Source organism: Aspergillus fijiensis, assembly GCF_003184825.1.
Source record: "Aspergillus fijiensis CBS 313.89 unplaced genomic scaffold BO72scaffold_66, whole genome shotgun sequence".
Lineage (NCBI taxonomy): Eukaryota > Fungi > Ascomycota > Eurotiomycetes > Eurotiales > Aspergillaceae > Aspergillus > Aspergillus fijiensis.
The window spans coordinates 84612-100931 of NW_024469042.1; the positions used below are offsets into that span (position 1 = coordinate 84612).

General features: G+C 51.2%; 4 protein-coding genes across 4 annotated transcripts; 1 reads left to right on the forward strand and 3 right to left on the reverse strand.

Moving 5' to 3' along the window:
- Positions 1-6586: 6586 nt before the first annotated feature.
- Positions 6587-6922, reverse strand: BO72DRAFT_388248 (uncharacterized protein; the record flags this gene model as incomplete). Its single annotated transcript, XM_040941709.1, has 1 exon — positions 6587-6922. The coding sequence occupies one exon, from the start codon at positions 6920-6922 to the stop codon at positions 6587-6589; it is 336 nt and encodes a 111-aa protein (XP_040796959.1).
- A 938-nt stretch (positions 6923-7860) lies between these two features.
- BO72DRAFT_452177 (uncharacterized protein) lies at positions 7861-8249 on the forward strand. The gene has a single exon (XM_040945673.1). The coding sequence runs from the start codon at positions 7871-7873 to the stop codon at positions 8195-8197; it is 327 nt and encodes a 108-aa protein (XP_040796960.1). The 5' UTR covers positions 7861-7870; the 3' UTR covers positions 8198-8249.
- A 1137-nt stretch (positions 8250-9386) lies between these two features.
- On the reverse strand, positions 9387-11256 carry BO72DRAFT_438486 (basic helix-loop-helix domain-containing protein). The gene is made up of 2 exons (XM_040943382.1): positions 10229-11256; positions 9387-10154 (listed from the first exon to the last, which is right to left on the reverse strand). Exons 1-2 carry the CDS (start codon positions 10820-10822, stop codon positions 9564-9566), a joined length of 1185 nt encoding a protein of 394 aa, XP_040796961.1. The 5' UTR covers positions 10823-11256; the 3' UTR covers positions 9387-9563.
- Positions 11257-13080: 1824 nt separating this feature from the next.
- Positions 13081-14877, reverse strand: BO72DRAFT_489359 (putative nucleoside hydrolase). The gene is made up of 6 exons (XM_040948085.1): positions 14716-14877; positions 14534-14637; positions 14315-14484; positions 14226-14260; positions 13871-14167; positions 13081-13804 (listed from the first exon to the last, which is right to left on the reverse strand). Exons 1-6 carry the CDS (start codon positions 14749-14751, stop codon positions 13181-13183), a joined length of 1266 nt encoding a protein of 421 aa, XP_040796962.1. The 5' UTR covers positions 14752-14877; the 3' UTR covers positions 13081-13180.
- Between the last annotated feature and the right edge of the window lie 1443 nt (positions 14878-16320).

Sequence of the window (16320 nt, forward strand, 5' to 3'; positions counted from 1 at the left end):
ACGCTGATCGTAATAGTGATTCATCTGAGCTGCAGCATAATTGTATGCCTCCTCGGTGTCTGCCGTCGTCTAATGAGGCAAAACATGGTCAGTAGCAAGATTAGCTCTATGCGAGGCCAAACGTGAGGTATTGTTTGACTTCTTCCCGGCCTATTTCTGGACTGCACACGTCCCACCTGCGTATGCATAAGCACCGCCATTTGAGTAGGGCGGTGGCAGTAAGACGACCGTGAATGCACAGCGCAATGCGTTGCAGAAAGAGGCGATCTATCGTCTTTGTGTTGCATTGAGCAATCTGTACCATCTGCGAGAAAGAGGATGGCCACATCTCGCTCCTCGTAGCTGGCTCGGCAAATGGCCCAGATACGCTTGCGATCCGTCTGGAATTCTCTTGCCGAGTTGTATCGAATCGAGAAAATGATAGTTATCGGGTTGTCTCTCACACGGCAGCCCGGGGTTGGATGACCCCCTGTTGTAGGGGAGAAGGAAATTCGAATCCGGCCGAAATGGATGATCACCATAGATACCTGGAGGCATGGCAAGGAGTGAACTGGTTGGATGTTTTACTGACATTTGGCATCAGTGTTGTATAGACCCATCCAGCCACGCTTGATCTTGGGTTGTTGATCACATGTTGACTTGAGCAACAAATTCTAGATGCGCTCATTCAAGAAATTCCGCAGAGGTTGGTCTAAACCGTCTCTGCGCAGTGAGTCTCTTGACGGGATGATCGGAGCGAGTCAGTCTAGCAACCAGAGAGGTCTCTAGCTGCTGGGCTTTCTCATAGTGCTTTAATTGACGAGCACATATCGACAGTATCTCCTGTGCAGGCTCTAGAGCGAAATCAATCAGCAATGATACCTAGCAATTTTCTTCGCAGTTTCCCCCCTATAGTGGCTTGCTCCGCGTTTTGTTTCCTTTCGTGGTTCTTGCATTGGACAGATCGGTGCGATTCTGTCAAACCCAGCATTTGCTGAGGCGACTGCTGCCAGCTGGGTTAACATGGACTTAGGCAGTGCCAGCCTTCTCTACGCTGGTGCAGCTTGTAGAAATGTGAGAAGAGTGATGGCCCGCGGGGTTGATGCGGGATTGGTTTCTCTGGACGTTAGCAGGTACAAGCAAGAAATCCCAAGCCATAGATAGTGGCTTGGTTTCTCGGAGGCAATTCATGATTTGCTCGGTCAAGCCAGAACTCCCATGATGTCTCGAAGTCGAATGAGACTAGGAGATACGATATGCAGCTGTCCACTGTCGATACTCCCCAGATGTGGAAACCAATGTGAACAAGGACCCAGGTCTCATGCTCCACTTCAGCAGTTTTCCGACTCCCTCTTTGCCTTGCTATAAGCATGGCAGGGGGTTGATCAATCGCGTTTCTGTCTTTGCATCATAAGTTACAATTCGCGAAGCTTACCAGATGTATCATGTGCTCAGGAAGCGTCATGGAAGAAAAGAACTCATCTTGATGAGAGAGCTATATCTGTTGATCTAGATAGCTCGTGAAGAGACTACAAGAATTTTTTCTGAACCGCGCTGGCTCAAACACATTCTCTTCAGTGCCGACCGGAAGGGAAACTTCTTTCATCTTGACATCCTGGTCATTGCTGACCTTCAGGATGGACCGGGGGATGCGGCCGGGGGAGAGATTGCTTCAAGACAGGGACTTTATCCCTAACCTTACCAGAAACAACCTTCATCACCACGTCCTGGCCATTGATGACCTGGGACTCCCATGGCAGACACATCACTGGAAAAGCGATCGGACAACACTTCATAAGCCATCTCATATTTCACGGTAGGCATCTTTATCACCATACCAGCGTAACTCCTCAAAATGAATGTAGCATGGTCTGAGATGATCATGACTAGTGTCGAGCAGATCCCGAGAAGCAACTGCTTCATGTATGATGAAGGCGTCATAGCTGGAAAGGCTTGCACCTTGAAAACGACGCGCTCTCTGCAACATGAGCTCTATGCCATGTCCTGAATGGCAGTCCTACCCTGTCACATCTCCTAACTTGTAAACACGGATGTCCAGGCATGTGACCAATTGGCAACCCCAGCGCATAGGATCCGATTATCCCAAAGCGAGCTCGGTCTAGGACAGTTGTCAATGCATCCAATTATTAGCCGCAAAATCCCCTGAAGGCAGCCCATCCCAGCACGCCGAGGCCACACGCAATAAGCATATTGAAAGCTGGTCCTGCTCCTCCTTCAGACATCTCATGCAAGTATCTCCCCTTTCTGATTTTCTCGAAGACGTTGGCCGTTCAGAGCCTATCTGTGCCCTCATTGCAAGCGTCTCTGGGGAAGGTAATTCTTGTTTCCGACCAAGATAAGCCGTGCAATCTGGCACAAGTGCTCATGCGATTCGTGCGGATTACGGAGGATTCTGCTTCATTGCAATGGCTGCGGAGTAAAGTTTCTGGCTCTGCATCATGTTTGAATCCCACATCTTATGGCAGAAGAATGTAGTCTATGTCATCAGCGAGTTCTGCTCCCCCTTCTTCTATGTTGTTAGCAAGAATGACGCTAGTTGCAAATCTCAGGAGCAAGGGGTGAGTGTCGACCATGGAGACGTCAACTATCATCTCTTACACATGCCGCATGCGCAGTCTCGATGCTTTGGGTCCGACCAAAGTGACCCATCTCTCGCGGTTTTCATAGTCTTTTGCAACGTGCGCGTCCATCAGACTCTCGTATCATTGATAGATCGGTCCGTCTTCGTAACCGAGATTCGATAGTTCGGCCTCATAAGCAGATAGGACGTCGGCTGAGAAAGCAGTGAGCCGCGCCCCTCCTCCCACATATCTTGGAATTCGAGGATACAAGTACGCATGGGGATCGCATTGCGGTATTGCAATACTTCTTCATCTGTCAGATTATACCAGCATGAATCTCGAGCTTCTATGAGACGTCAAGGTTTAGGAAGCTATCATGTAGTTCCGAAGAGATCATATCGCCGGCATAGATACAAGGCCTGAGGCTTCATTTTTGTGTAGATTCAGAAATGGGCGCTGTGTTCGAAGTTAGTTATAACCACTGCAGCTTCGAGTACTTGGAGGAACATACAGCATGGCTACCACCGATATGTGGCTTGATGTGCAACAACTCCCAGATCTCAATATCTTCTTTGACATTTAAGCGGTAAGGGTCATATGTTGTCATCTCTAGGAATGTATCGCGACTCGGAGTGCCGTGCGATAGATACGCAGGGTGATCCGCCGTCGGTTTTTTGAATTTGATACAAACCTGATCGCCGTCTTCCGCGAATAGAATTTTGCTTAACGAGGTTAGCAAACGGCTGCGTCAAGGTGGGAGTAGACGACTTACAGTCCCCAAAGAAAATCAGCTGCAATGGTACCAATCAAAACTTTGAGTCGGTATCTGAATATGGTCTGTTCCGAGATAGGCTTGGGCTTCCTAGCTACTCGATAACCATAAGCTTGCAAGAAGTTGGTATGCTCTTTTTTTTTTTCCCAAATCCGCTGCCAAACCGGATCAGAAGCTGCGCCACACGAACTCTGAAAGTTTGGTCTATTTGTGGAGTATTCAGATCCTCTTCGATCTTGACCAAAAGAGCCAGGTTCCAAAAGACTCCGTCGAGGCTCAAAAGTGGAAGATCATCTTTTGACTTGTTGCCCAGAAGGACATACGGCGATAGAGAAGCAAGAGAGAAAGTATCGGGGCTGCAGAGAATAGTTTGAGGTGCAAGCCTCACGATCTACGACGAATGTGAGGAGTCACCTCTTGTGCAACCTCTTTGCGGATTTTGTGGCAAACCAGCCCCAGCGTTGCTGCTAACGTCTGATATGCAGCCTCAGCGTAGAGATGATAGCGCGTATAAGGGTGGACGCATATTAAGTTAGTTGAGTCACTGTCGTGAAGTTTGGTCCGGTTATCGATTGCAGCCTCGAAGCCCTAACTTATCCCCGCCCTGCGGCGAGCGCAGGCATTTCTCTGCAGAGCGTTTAGCTTTCTGTACCTCAGTGAAAGGATTAGCCAATAAGCTGCGTAAACGTCGTTGCTTATCAGGATAATAGCATTGGAAGCATGTTGTATCTCATGGCTGAGATACTTTCATGGAGAGGTTCAACTTCAAAATTGAGGTTCGAAGCGAGCTATTACTGTTAGCGATCTGACGGACGAGATAGAAGGGTCGCGGAGGGAAAGGCATGCATCATACAAGACAGGTGAAGACACCTCCAGATGTCTCTCCAAATATCTTCTGTTGTTACACTTTCAAACAGAGAAGTCCTCCAGGCGCTGAATGTGATAAACAGCAACCGCACGTTTGGTATCGGGGTCGCAGAAAGGGATAGCAGTAGTGTAAGCAGTAGGCCACACCCAGGATTGCTAGTGTCACAGAACCGTTCTGTTCAACGATTGAAAAGCATGCAAAGTAGTCAAGTTCGAGAACTCTGGTCTTCTGACAGGGCAAGAAGCATACCATGCTGTACAAAACGGGAGGCACACAGCGCGTCTGAAGTCACCACATGGAGTGCAGTGCTAGAAGCGATCAGCAACCAAGCCACATAGACCAGCGATGCCTGTCCCAAGCTTACCTGTTATTTTTGGTCCTGGTTAGACCCAAAGATCTTGTTCCCTTTCCTCCTTCTTGCCTGGGATGTACAGTATCCTCCGCAAATAGTTCTAGTGTGCTTTTTCTTCGGCTGCAGGCTCTGCCAGCCTAACAGCAGAAGAAGCCCTGGTTTGATATAGCCAAACGCATAGTTGCGTATGACATCCCGCAAGCCAGGAACTGTGCAGGGGGACGAAGACGAAGTACCTTATTGTAAGGCGTTCCTAGGAATCAAAATGCCAGCCCGCAATGTCCACACGATCGGCACTCTCTTTGCTTGGCTTTTTGCAATGTATATAGAAGGATACATCCACTTCTAGCTTGAAGACGAGGAACGGGACTGAATCCGTTCATTGACTGGTCGGTGTGCGAGGGGTTAGTCTTGTTCTGGAAGCAGGTTAAGGTGACTCACGTTCGGTTAGTGTAGCAGGATTCTGCATCTCTCGGCTTGGCGGATATGAGCCTGACGGCCCACGAAGCATGAGACTTCATTTTCAAGTTGGGCAGTCATCTTCGTCTGGTGGTATATGGTTCTGGAAGTAGGTGTGGCTTGAAGTCACGAGCTTATACTGGTGGAAGGGGCTTTGTTGGGGGGTTTGTATAGTTGATAAGAATTTGGGCTTAACGAGAATGTTTTATTCTGTTAGGAACTGGGTATGGTGAAGTGCTGTAGTGGTGGAAGGAAGGAAGGTAGGGAAGAGTGGGTTGAGTGGAGTGGAAGAAGAAAGGAGCCGGAGGATGGAAGAGTAGAGGAGGAGGAGGAGGAGAATCAAGTAGGCGAAGGCTGGATGAAAAGAACCATTCATCATGAATAATAGCCACCTATTCACAAGGCCTCTGGTACAGACCGTTCACTAGTGTCCGGGCTTCGATAATGAGAAGCAGACTTATGGTGGTCTCTGCGTGAGTTTCATGGAGGGAATTCACACTAATACATGTGTACTTGTCCATTCACCTTGGCCATTATTCACAGCGTTCTTAGTCTCAGCCAATCAAGCAGCTATATCATTCGGCCTGCTGTTGAAGCTCGATCCGGGTGGAGGAATCGGACAGCTGGCCCCCTATCCTAGGTCAGCAAAGTAGACAGAAATGCGATAATTCTACGATGAGTGTGAACATTGCTCTAAAAATGTATTATAGATTGATTGTCAAGCATAGAGCCCAAATTCGATGTAGCCCATGTGCCAATAGAAAAACAGCAAGCCTGGCAAAGACCAGACCAGAAACATCACAAGAGACCACAAGAATTCGCCAAACTCCAAGCACCTCGCCAATAAAGGCTAACTTCCAATAAACCAAATCGCTTGTCGCTTAAGATAGCCAATGATCTTGTCCGTGCAGGGGATTCACGCAGTCCAAAACTGGAGAAAGACTCAGGCCCAAACAAAAGAAAAGAAGTACCATTAAAGACGATATTAGACCAAAAGTGGGGGAATGAAAGTAAAAGGCCATACCAGCAGCCACCATGAACAATGTGAGACCAACCCCGGATATGCTCGACTCCAGAAAGTCCCCAGCCCAGGGTGGATGGTCGGTAAAGTAGGGATTGTTGATTGTTGGAGCGCACCCCACACCCGGAAATGCATGGATGTTGACACCTGCATACTTGGCGGGGGCCGGGCGCGGCTCGGCGCCCAGATGAATGACGTTGACCCCCCGGCAAGGGTCATTTCTCGGCACCACTGCCATGCATAGATAGATAGACTATCCAATTGGTTTGTCCCGTCTTGTCCTTTCGCAATTGAACTCGAAAAAGAGGTGTCATATCTCTTTGACTTGCCAAGAAGGCTGACGTGGGTGCGCAAGACTTCATATTGCATTCTTGGCGGTGGGTTGGCGCGGTCGTTGATGGGTTTCTGTCCGGTCTGTATCGATCGACCCAAGGACGTGGAGAAAGAATAGGGATGGTGTGGGGGCTGGGGCACAAAGAGACCCCGACAAAGCAGGTAACAATGTGCTGCCCCCATACCGTACGACGGTACAGCATCAAGCATTCCCATTCTCTCAGTATGACAGTTGCTCCAGCCAAGCCGAGATCTGCAATTCTGGCGAATGTTGGCCCGGGTGACAGGCATCGGTGACCAGTTGCTCCGTCACGAAAGCGTCGACATTGCGCTCGGTCAGGGGGATCTTGTACCGGTTCTTCTGCTTGAGGAGTTCCTTCTCGGCCCGGGCGGAGGGGGAGAATTTTTGTAAGGTGTTGCGAATGCGGCTGATCTTGCTGCTGGGGAAGTGGGAGATGCGCGGCGGGCCGAAGGGAATGTCGACCTTCCAGGGGTCCTCCGAGGCGATGGACCGAGCATTCTTCTTGCGCTCTTGGGAGGGAAACTTGCTCGACATGATGAGGGTGGGAAGCTGGAATGACGCGGGATTGGAGAGGGGATGATTTCCGAGGCCATGGATCAGGAAACCGAAGAATGAGAGCGATCAACAGGGGAGGGGAGAGGGAGGTTCAAGGATGAATATATACGATGCTTGGGACGGGCCACGGGACTCGGGCGGGGAGTCACCAGTCCGTTTAGTCTTGCACATCACGGAATGTCGGCACTGCGGGGACTTTGCCATCGCGCCCATGGGCCACACTAGTGGATGCTAAGACTTTAAAGGGGGGTTAGGGGGGGAACTATTGTACTTTCAAGTTCTCAAGAATGATAGTCTGACCCTGCCTCCTGCTGCATACAATGTAGTATTATCATGGCGATTTGAAAAAGAGAATGATGGGACTGGTTGCCATTCAAGAAACGTCTATGTCGACCAACCCCGCCGGCTCCTTGTCTTTCCTTCTTTGCAGCTTTTTGGCATAAAGAACACCCTACCTTTCAACAGCCGATAACTAACTAACTAACCGAACGGGAAATTACTAAGTAATCGCCTAGCAGGCAAGTTGTTCGCCCACCCCACGTCATCTTACGAGAAGTCGGGCGCGGCGCCCTCGATGGATTTCCACGATTGTACTGTGTAGATCAGCACAAACCATAACCTGGACGGTGGATTAGTGGGGGAGAAAGGGCCAGAGGATCTCCGCGGTCAGGCCCAAAATACGTCAACAAGAAAACTCTTTTTTGCCCTATTCTATTCCAAACGAGTCGCTATTACAACAACCCATTGCAGTCTAACCTACACCCATAAGCAGAAGCGTAACTACCGAGTAAACTAGCCTATGATTTTTCCTGATCGCCGAGCATTGCCAGTGGCCTACCTTCCCTGCGGGTACAAAAGTAATTGTCTCACGCACAGGCCAAACCCGAAATGCTTATCTGGGAAAAACAAAAGTGGGTGATAAGTCGAATGCATGCGCACACCTGTGCCGTGAACCAGGTTCTCAACCAACCAGCCAACCCTAGGGTCCTTCTCCGTATCCCAGCATCGGTGATCCCAGCCATTGCAATCCTTGGCTACTCGATGGATCACGGAAGAATTCGCGCCAAGGGGTTTATTATTAAAGAAGCATATGGAATAACGGTCAACGCAACGTCGTGGAACAAACTCGACGCATACTCATTTGCTCGAGCAGGACAATTGCCCAATTGCCCCCAAGCCAAGCAATACGATTCAACGCGAAGTGCCAGAGCCTATTCCAGGTCGTGCTGCCAATATCTATGCAGAAACTCGTGAGACACCTTGCAGAATGTGTGGAATGCATGGTATGATGTTCCTATAGGAAAAGGGAGATAGGAGGCCGACTGTGGTGTCGATGGTTGCTGGATTACTATCTGTGTGTCCGGACCGGATTATTTTACACTGTAGCTTGTTTTTCTGTGATAGAAAGAATCGCTAGGCGGTCGGTCCTCTGATATTGGGTTTGACTGAGAAAGCGTCCCTCGCCTCGGCTTCGACACCTCTAATCTAACTTTCCATGCCCCCATCGAGGTCACACACACACACGGCACAAACAATTCAACCGCCAAAACTGACCATCAGGCTAGAACCTCTCCAGAAGAAACTAGATGAGAAACCCTCCCACGCCACGCCACGCCACGCCATGCCATGCCACATACACCATGCACGCAGGCGTGCACACATGCAACAAAACTCTCTGCGGGGTACAAGTACAGTACAGCACAGGACCGTCCGCGCAACTCTTCCTGATTCCTAGAGGCTGGCGCCCAGATCAAACACCAGAAGAACGTTTTTTTTTCATGATTACTAGGTAACCGGCAAGATCGACTGCAGCTGCAGAAGCCAGGGCACTCAAGGTCGAGACCTCTTTTATTCTAGCCTCTCGTTGGTGCAGGAATCGGTTTTGTGTAATGCAGTGCAGTGCAGTCCAGTCCAGTCCGGGAAGGCCAGGGGGTTTTAGGGGGGGAGGGGCAGCCACACACTTCTGTTAAGTGGGTAGGCTGTTCTGGGCTGCAACGCTCACCCGGACCGCGGTCGGTCAAGTGACTCGATGCTGATCGCAGGGTTGCGCTAGGCTGTCGTTGCATTCTTTGCTAGGGGGTAGGGGTAGGGGTCTGGGCTAGGGATTAGGTGTTGTCTTCCTTTTTGGCGAGCGGATCTCTGCTTCGGCTTCTTATTGTCACTGTCACTGAAGAAGGCCCGGGTGGGGACGGGGGCTCTAGGCTCGGTTGGTGCAATGCTTGATTGCCATGGCCTTGTGGGGCTAACGGACGGGGACCACTTCGCTACGCTACTGCAGTAGATAAGTTTGCAGGTTGTGGTTTATTTTATCTTGACATTGTCTAGTCGGTTCTACGACCTTGCTTGACAATTGGCTTTCTCTCTGGTTTCTGAAGGGTGTGGGTTGAAGCGATTCGCAACTTGCTTATGGGTATCTAGATCATCGCTATTGAACCTTATCCAGAACATCATCGTTACTTATACTGGTCCAGCCTGCATATATAGAACAAACAAAATCCAACATATCATCCTGCCCAAAGAACGCCGATCCGCTCTCTTTCTGTTTGAAAAACGCTAATCCACACGCCGAACCACGTACTAAACTTTTTACGCCATGAAAAACATGCTAGAAATACAGAACTTAAGATATGAGCAGATCTTTCACACTCATGCCCAGCTTCTTTTGCGGATCTTGTCCCTGGCTGTGGTCTTCCCGCGCGATCGGGACAGGAGGTGCCTGCGCGTCATGGACCGATCCCACGGATCCCCGACAGTCACGGTTCAGCATGAGCAAGGCTGCCGACGCTTCATGGTCGACATCGGCTGGAGATGTCATGGCGTACTGCGGTGACAGGCCCGGGGAGGTACTGGCCGATGCAGCCCACGAGCCACGTGCCGAGCGGGACGTCTCTGGGGCGGCGGGCTGGACTGGTTCTGAGGCAGAGAATGTCGCGAACGAGCATCGGAGGTCAGGAAGTGATCCGGGAGCAGGCGTCGGGATCTGTGCAGAAAATATCGGTGAAGTCGTATTAGAGGCCGAGGATTCAGTCGGGAGAAGCTCTGGAGACACCGAAGCCGAAGATGAAAGTCCTGACTCCTCTCCAAGAGCCTCCGGAGATGCTGGAGAGGGTGGGGCCGGCGCCATGGATGGAGAGACTCTCGTTGCAGGACCACCCGCGGTCTTCAGATCTAAAATACATTGCTCCAGGTAGTTGACGTAATCAATGCTTGCCTAGGTACATCGGGGCTCATTAGCGATCAGAAAACAGGGGTCGAAAACCGGGCGAAAGGGCAACAGGAACACACCTGCAAGATAGCGAGCTTATGCATATCCTGTCCCTGACAGGCGGGGATCATGTCTTTGAGGGTCGCAAACTCTTCATTCATCTTCGATCTCCGCCGGCGCTCGATCAAGCTGTGTGCTGTCTTGCGCGCAATCTTCCGACCGGCTGCGCTTGTGGCGCTGGGCTGTTTCTTCTTGGAGTTTGAGGGAGCTGCATTGCTGGCAGAGGCCTTGCTGGCGTTGTCTTTCGTGGAGGCCTTGCTGCTAGGCGGCGCGGCGGGTTTGGGCTGGTTCTGGGTCTTGGGCTTCATCTGGATGATCTTGCGGGTGCGGGTCGGCGGTGGTGGCAGATTAAATTCTTCCAGGGGTCGCTTGATTCCCGTCTGACGCGGCGAGTTGGCCATGCTGCCCATGGTGGTATTGGGCGAGGCAGGGGACGCAGGAAAGCAGAGGGCAGGATCCGACTTGGAGGACCTTCGGCTGGCAGCGACCATCCGAACAGGGCTCATGGCAGCAGGAGGCAGAGCAAAGGTGTCGGCCGCATCCACAGAGGACTGCTCCTTGACGGTGAGCTCCCCGGACATGGCGGGGGTCGGTGGCAGACGAGACCGTGACATGATTTGAGTCGGGGGGGGTTGAGCAAGGTTGGCTGTCGACCTGACACTGCTCGCCAATGGGTGCGTTGGCTGAATGGAAATGGGTTGAACTAGTGGAGATGCGAGTAAGACGGGGCCAATGGTGAAGGGTATGTTGAACGACCTCCCGCAGCGAGGTTGTACAGTCTTGCTTGCCGGTAGGGGAGAAGAGGAGTAATTCGGGAGGTAGTAGTTGAGAGGCGATGCGAGAACGACAGTATAGGAGGAGTGGAGAGAAGGCTTAATTCGCACCACAGAGGTCAAGAAGGAAAAGTTTTATGTTTAATTATCATAGATCAAAGCCAAAGAGGATAGAGAAAGGAGACGCTGATGAGAGGAGGAGGGGAGAGTGATGATATCTAAGGAGGGTAGGGAGACGAGAGTGTTCCTAGAACGGGAGGGAGGGGGGAAAGTAGTAAGTAGTAGGAGGAGGAGGAGGAGGAGTATGAGGAGGATCACGATAATGGTCTGGTCCTAAGGTAGGGTAGGTACTTAATCATTACTTAATCTACAGTTACCCGGACAAGTATGATAGTCGCAATAAGTCCCAAAGTACAGTAAGTTACCTATAATTTAGTTTAGAAAACAGGATGATCGACAGATGAAATCCAATCTGTAACCTTTGCTGAAGAGACACCCAGTCAAGTGTGTCGCGTGCTTAGGGAAGCCCACGCGGCGGACGAGACGCCCATCATTGGCCGGACAGCGGCGGCGGAAAGGGCACGAGACCGAAAGACCGCCCGGGGCCAAATGGCCGAGTCTCTGAGGCCTCCTGGCGCTCGTGCTCCCGTTCCCTCTTCTTATCGGCTGCGTAGCCACTTGACTCCTTACTTCTAGACTTCCTTCAAAGTACGCCAAACCCTAAACGGAGGACGTTCCACTATCTGAGGTGGTTAATCCCTCTCCAACAAAGCAATCTACTTTATCTACTAGTAGTCATGATGCCGTTGATCATGATCGAGTAAGTACCGTGGACGGTATGCAGTCTTGTGCCGTAACCTATGTCTAGGTTCCACTTGAACTCGTCCAGTGCAGCGGGAAAAGAGAAAATGAGGGGGAAAGGGAAAAGCATACCCTTCTTATCTGGCTTGATCGCCCACGCTGATGCAGAGGGAATGCTAATTGGTGATGTTGAAAGATTCCGTCAACATCTCCGACCTCACTCCCCCCTCCGTACTAGGGCACGAGATACTTCTCCGAAGACATCCTTCCCCGCTGCAGACTGCAGAATCTCAGAGGAAAAGAAAATAGAGAATCATGATGCAAGAGACGAACATAGCTGAGTGAGACATATGATTCCCTCGAAATTTCCCTCGAGACAGAATACCAATTCAAAGGAAGATGGAGAATAAATCAATGGAGTTATGTCACCAGTGGCAACACATGTACTTTACTCATAGCAATGTCGAACCCCATCACCATTCTCAAGCCCGTGCACATCTCCCCCCCTCCTCCCCTCATCGTCTCCGGATTTATCCGTCCTCACTGCATGGGATCAACCGCTCACCCGAGCGCCCGTTGGCGTTGAGGACCCCGAGGAGGCTAAGGGGGGAGCGCACCACAGGAGTAAGTCCGCTGGAAAATGTTCCGAGCCAGGCCAGGGTCTTCAATCCCGTCCAGACCTGGCATCCAAGCACGTGCACCTTCTATTCTCAATCAGTGGTTTCACAAGCTGAGCGGGCAGAACCGTGGACGTGGACGTGGACGTGGACGTGGACCGTGGACCGTGGACATGTGCCAGTACCACCGGATTAGTCCAGTACAGTATTCAACTGAAGATAATTCTGCTCTAGGCTCGAGCCAGTGCTTTGACTTAATCTTGGAGCTGGTCCTTCGATGTCTTTGTCTCAGTAGTGCTGTATCTCTTGTGCGTGATAAATACGTTTCAGGAGAACATACGTGTCTGATCTGCTAGACGGTTGTGAGTGTCCCTCTCAGCAAGGTGCCTTTAATGATGCGGGGCTTTAGCGACGCGAAGGTCTCGTCACGAAGCACTCACCTCGGGGGCTTATGATCCTCGGACCTGCCGACGGATTCCTTCTTGACGGAGTCCGGAGCTATTCTTGATCGGGTCGGGGCTAGAAATGAGGGGAAAGCAGAGGAGGACGCATGCTCCAAGCCATCGTACTCAGTACTTTTAGCCGGACGTCTATTTATACACTTTGGGCTCGTCCTGTTCGTGCCATGGCGTGCCATGGGCACATGCCTACCAATTTGCTCATATGTTTTTACTTCTATTGCAGAAACTCTATCACTATATAGGGGGCTATTCACTAGCAACTCTGATGTATGGGGGTGGCGAGTGTAGGTTGTTGAACGCATCGCCGCGCTCTATTATTCTTAGTTGAAGATCCTCTCGAGAAGGATGCCCCCAAAGGTGTTCTCCACCGGGGAGTGATCCATCCTCAAAACGCGGTTTCCTGCCCTGGCGCTCAACCACAGACCATGGTCGTTGGAGCTCTCCTCCTCGCCGTCAATCCGGTGGCGATTGCGGCGGTCTACCACGCAGAGACCTCTCGTCCACTGGCCGGTGGTCTCAATCCGAATGTCCTCCGGCGAGGTTGCGGACGGCTTCCACCCTTCGTCATCTGCGGTCAACGCATACCACACGCACACCGGATCGTGGAGACTGAGGTCGGCCTTGTCGCCCTCGTGGCCCGGGTGAAGCCTCTCCAGGGTCTGGAAGGTGTGGGCCATGAAAGCTGACACCCATTCGGCGAGTGGGGAGCCGGATTCCAGCAGCGGGGTGATGGCCTTCCGGAACTGACCGCGGGTCATACCATGGCGGAGAGTGATGTCGAGGGGAAAGGTGCGAAGGGTGAGCTGTTTGCTGAGTGTAGCGGGGTACATTGGCAGACTCGTGCCCGGGGGCATCGTGCTCCGGGGAGAAGGCGACGTGAGGGCGTAGACACGGGCGGCAGCGACTGCATCGGCATAGGCGTTGAATTCAGCCGCAGGGGTGACCTGATCGTTTTGCGTTAGTATACAGCAAGCAGTTTTCCAGATTCTCGGGGCGGCACAGAAGCATACATTTCCAGGCTGGTTCACAGCTCCTCCCATGATCACAACCTCCTTGGCCCTAAGGAAGGTCTCTGGGTCATTTGCAGAGGCGATGGCTAGGTTAGTGAGGGGGCCAACAGCCACAATAGTAACGGTGTCGGGGTCATTCTCGCGCAGAACGCGGAGGATCTCTTCGTATGCGGGACGCTTTGAAGGAACAAACAGCCGGTTGGCGGAATCGCCAGTCGGGACTGGTTCAATGTCATTGGAATCGTTGGATGGGTCGAACAAATGCTCCCAGGTTTCCTGGGGAGACAGGTGCGGATGCTGCAAGCACTTCGTTAGTGAATCGACGGGTTAGGAAGGAGACATGCGCCCTGCTCACGCTGGTGTGAATTCCACCGAGACCATCCGTTCCGTCTAGATGAGTGGTCAGCGTTCCTTTCAATCCTGACTCTAAGCTCAGACACGTACGGAAGTAATCTGCCAGCATCTTCTGGTCCTCCAAGGGATCTTCTGCTCCCACGGCGACAACAGGAGGACAGGCGCGCAGGGCGCCGTAACCTTCGGGGAGACCTTTCTCTCGACGCCATTTCATCTCCCGCTCGAGGATGTGAAACATGGATACGACATTCTTCAGGCAGCTTGGAAAGTCAGTAGGCGTACCATCTGGTTTCGGGAATGGTGGTTTACCTTCTCACTTCGATATTACCAAAAGTAAGCGAGACCAAGAGCACCTCAACTTCCTCTGGCTTAGCGGACAGTGCCAGGAGAAGGGCAAGGATATCATCGATTCCCTATATAAGCAATCAAGCCGGTCAGACGCTGAAGGATAGAGCAGCTGCAGTCTGGGACGAGAATCAATTATATCATACAGGATCGGTGTCGATAATGATCTTTCTAGGCGCCATTGTGTGGATAGTCTACTTCGAGAGCACTGCCTACAGCTTCCGCGAATTATTTCAGTTCTGCAAATCTTGTTGGAACGATGATGTTGAGGGAGGAAAATTGCGACGATGCAAAGGATGGAGGGGAAGTGGGATGGTTCTTGGCTGGTCCCGAGTCTTATCACTCATGCTCCACTACCGCGGTTGTTGATAAAGAAGGGCTTAGTCACTCACACCTTCAAGGGCCAAATCAGCGGTCTGATAATTACTTGTCTAGGAGAAGCTGTAGTTAGCATGACTCCTTGAAGGTCCAATGCAGGTCATTTGGCTGAATAATTGAAGCACATGATCGTTAAGTTATGATTGATGATATTAGCTGCGTGTTTTTGGAATAGACACTGAGCCAACTGTCTCAGCACCATCCTTCTCCATATAGATATAGATACAGATCATTCAGACAGATCCTCAATTTTATTTGACATGTCCAATTATCTATCGTGTAGCATTGGGATGAAGAAGGGGAAGCCTGGAGCAGGACTGTCCTCCAAGGCTCCAACCCACTGCATCCATGATTGTGGTAATTTTGACCAGATAGGGTAGCTGTCTCGGGTCGTCCAGGCCGACGGAGGTTCTTCCCGGGGGTCTGGAGTCTGGACGATTCTAAGCTGAGACGTGGCCTGTTCGGAAGGCGGAATGACCTGCAGGGAGTGGTATTACCCCTGTATTTGTGCCTCTGCCACTGCCACTGCCAGTTGGTGGTAACATACAACTCGAACATACCGGAGCTTCCCTTCAACAGCTCGGTAGTTCTACCTCAATACTTTAAGTCTAGTTCTAGTTAAGTTATTCTTTCCCTCAGATCTAAAGACATTTCCTTCTAGCAAGCCATGTCTTGTGTATCGCAGGGGGTTGGCTTCCTTCTGACTATGACACGTCGATGCCAGAAGTGCAACGCGACATTGCAGTCCAGAGGGGTCAAACCAATGTCACGCATGGGGAAGATCTTTCCCCGCGCCAGTGTCGAACACCGTCCTCCACACCAGGGGATGCTGTAAGACCATTCGGTCTGTCAACGTCACGGACACTGGTCCGACGACAGGGAAGGAAGAGGTCTGATTCGTGCTGGTCTTCCAAGGCTAATTTGTTCAACCCCAGGAGGTGGCTAGTGGCTAGTAGAAGTCCGTAAAGTGATTACAGAGATTACTTTGATTACTCCTCTCCTATCTGTTACCAGCAGTTACAGACTGGCTGACTGGCTGGCTCAAAGAAAGTAGAAACATGGGGTAATCCTTTCATCAATGCGCCACAGGCATGTCAGCCCGTGTGATGACTGCAACTGGGTTTATAAAAGATCTATCCCCGAGAAAAGTCTCCTGAATCACGGTCCAGATGATGATCAGGCAAGAATCTCCTCCAAGATCTTGCACTACTTGACAATTTAACGTTACTCTTAGCAGTGGAGTCTCTCATCCAGCGCGTGCAAGGACCGCTGTTTGATACCGATACGAGTGACCATTACGGAGTACGGAGTACCTGGGTAGTTCATCCATCTCGGTGCTTTGGTAATTTATTCCTCACCACTTGCCGAGTCGA

Bases quoted from the DNA above. Each gene is read 5' to 3' on its own strand.
- BO72DRAFT_452177 (XM_040945673.1), top strand. From the start codon at position 7,871: ATGCATGCGCACACCTGTGCCGTGAACCAGGTTCTCAACCAACCAGCC.
- BO72DRAFT_438486 (XM_040943382.1), bottom strand. From the start codon at position 10,822: ATGTCACGGTCTCGTCTGCCACCGACCCCCGCCATGTCCGGGGAGCTC. The intron at 10,155-10,228 runs GTGTGTTCCTGT...CGATGTACCTAG, and splicing joins ATAAGCTCGCTATCTTGCAG to GCAAGCATTGATTACGTCAA.
- BO72DRAFT_489359 (XM_040948085.1), bottom strand. From the start codon at position 14,751: ATGGCGCCTAGAAAGATCATTATCGACACCGATCCT. The intron at 14,261-14,314 runs GTACGTGTCTGA...CCACTCATCTAG, and splicing joins GATGCTGGCAGATTACTTCC to ACGGAACGGATGGTCTCGGT. The intron at 14,168-14,225 runs GTGAGCAGGGCG...AAGTGCTTGCAG, and splicing joins TCGGTGGAATTCACACCAGC to CATCCGCACCTGTCTCCCCA.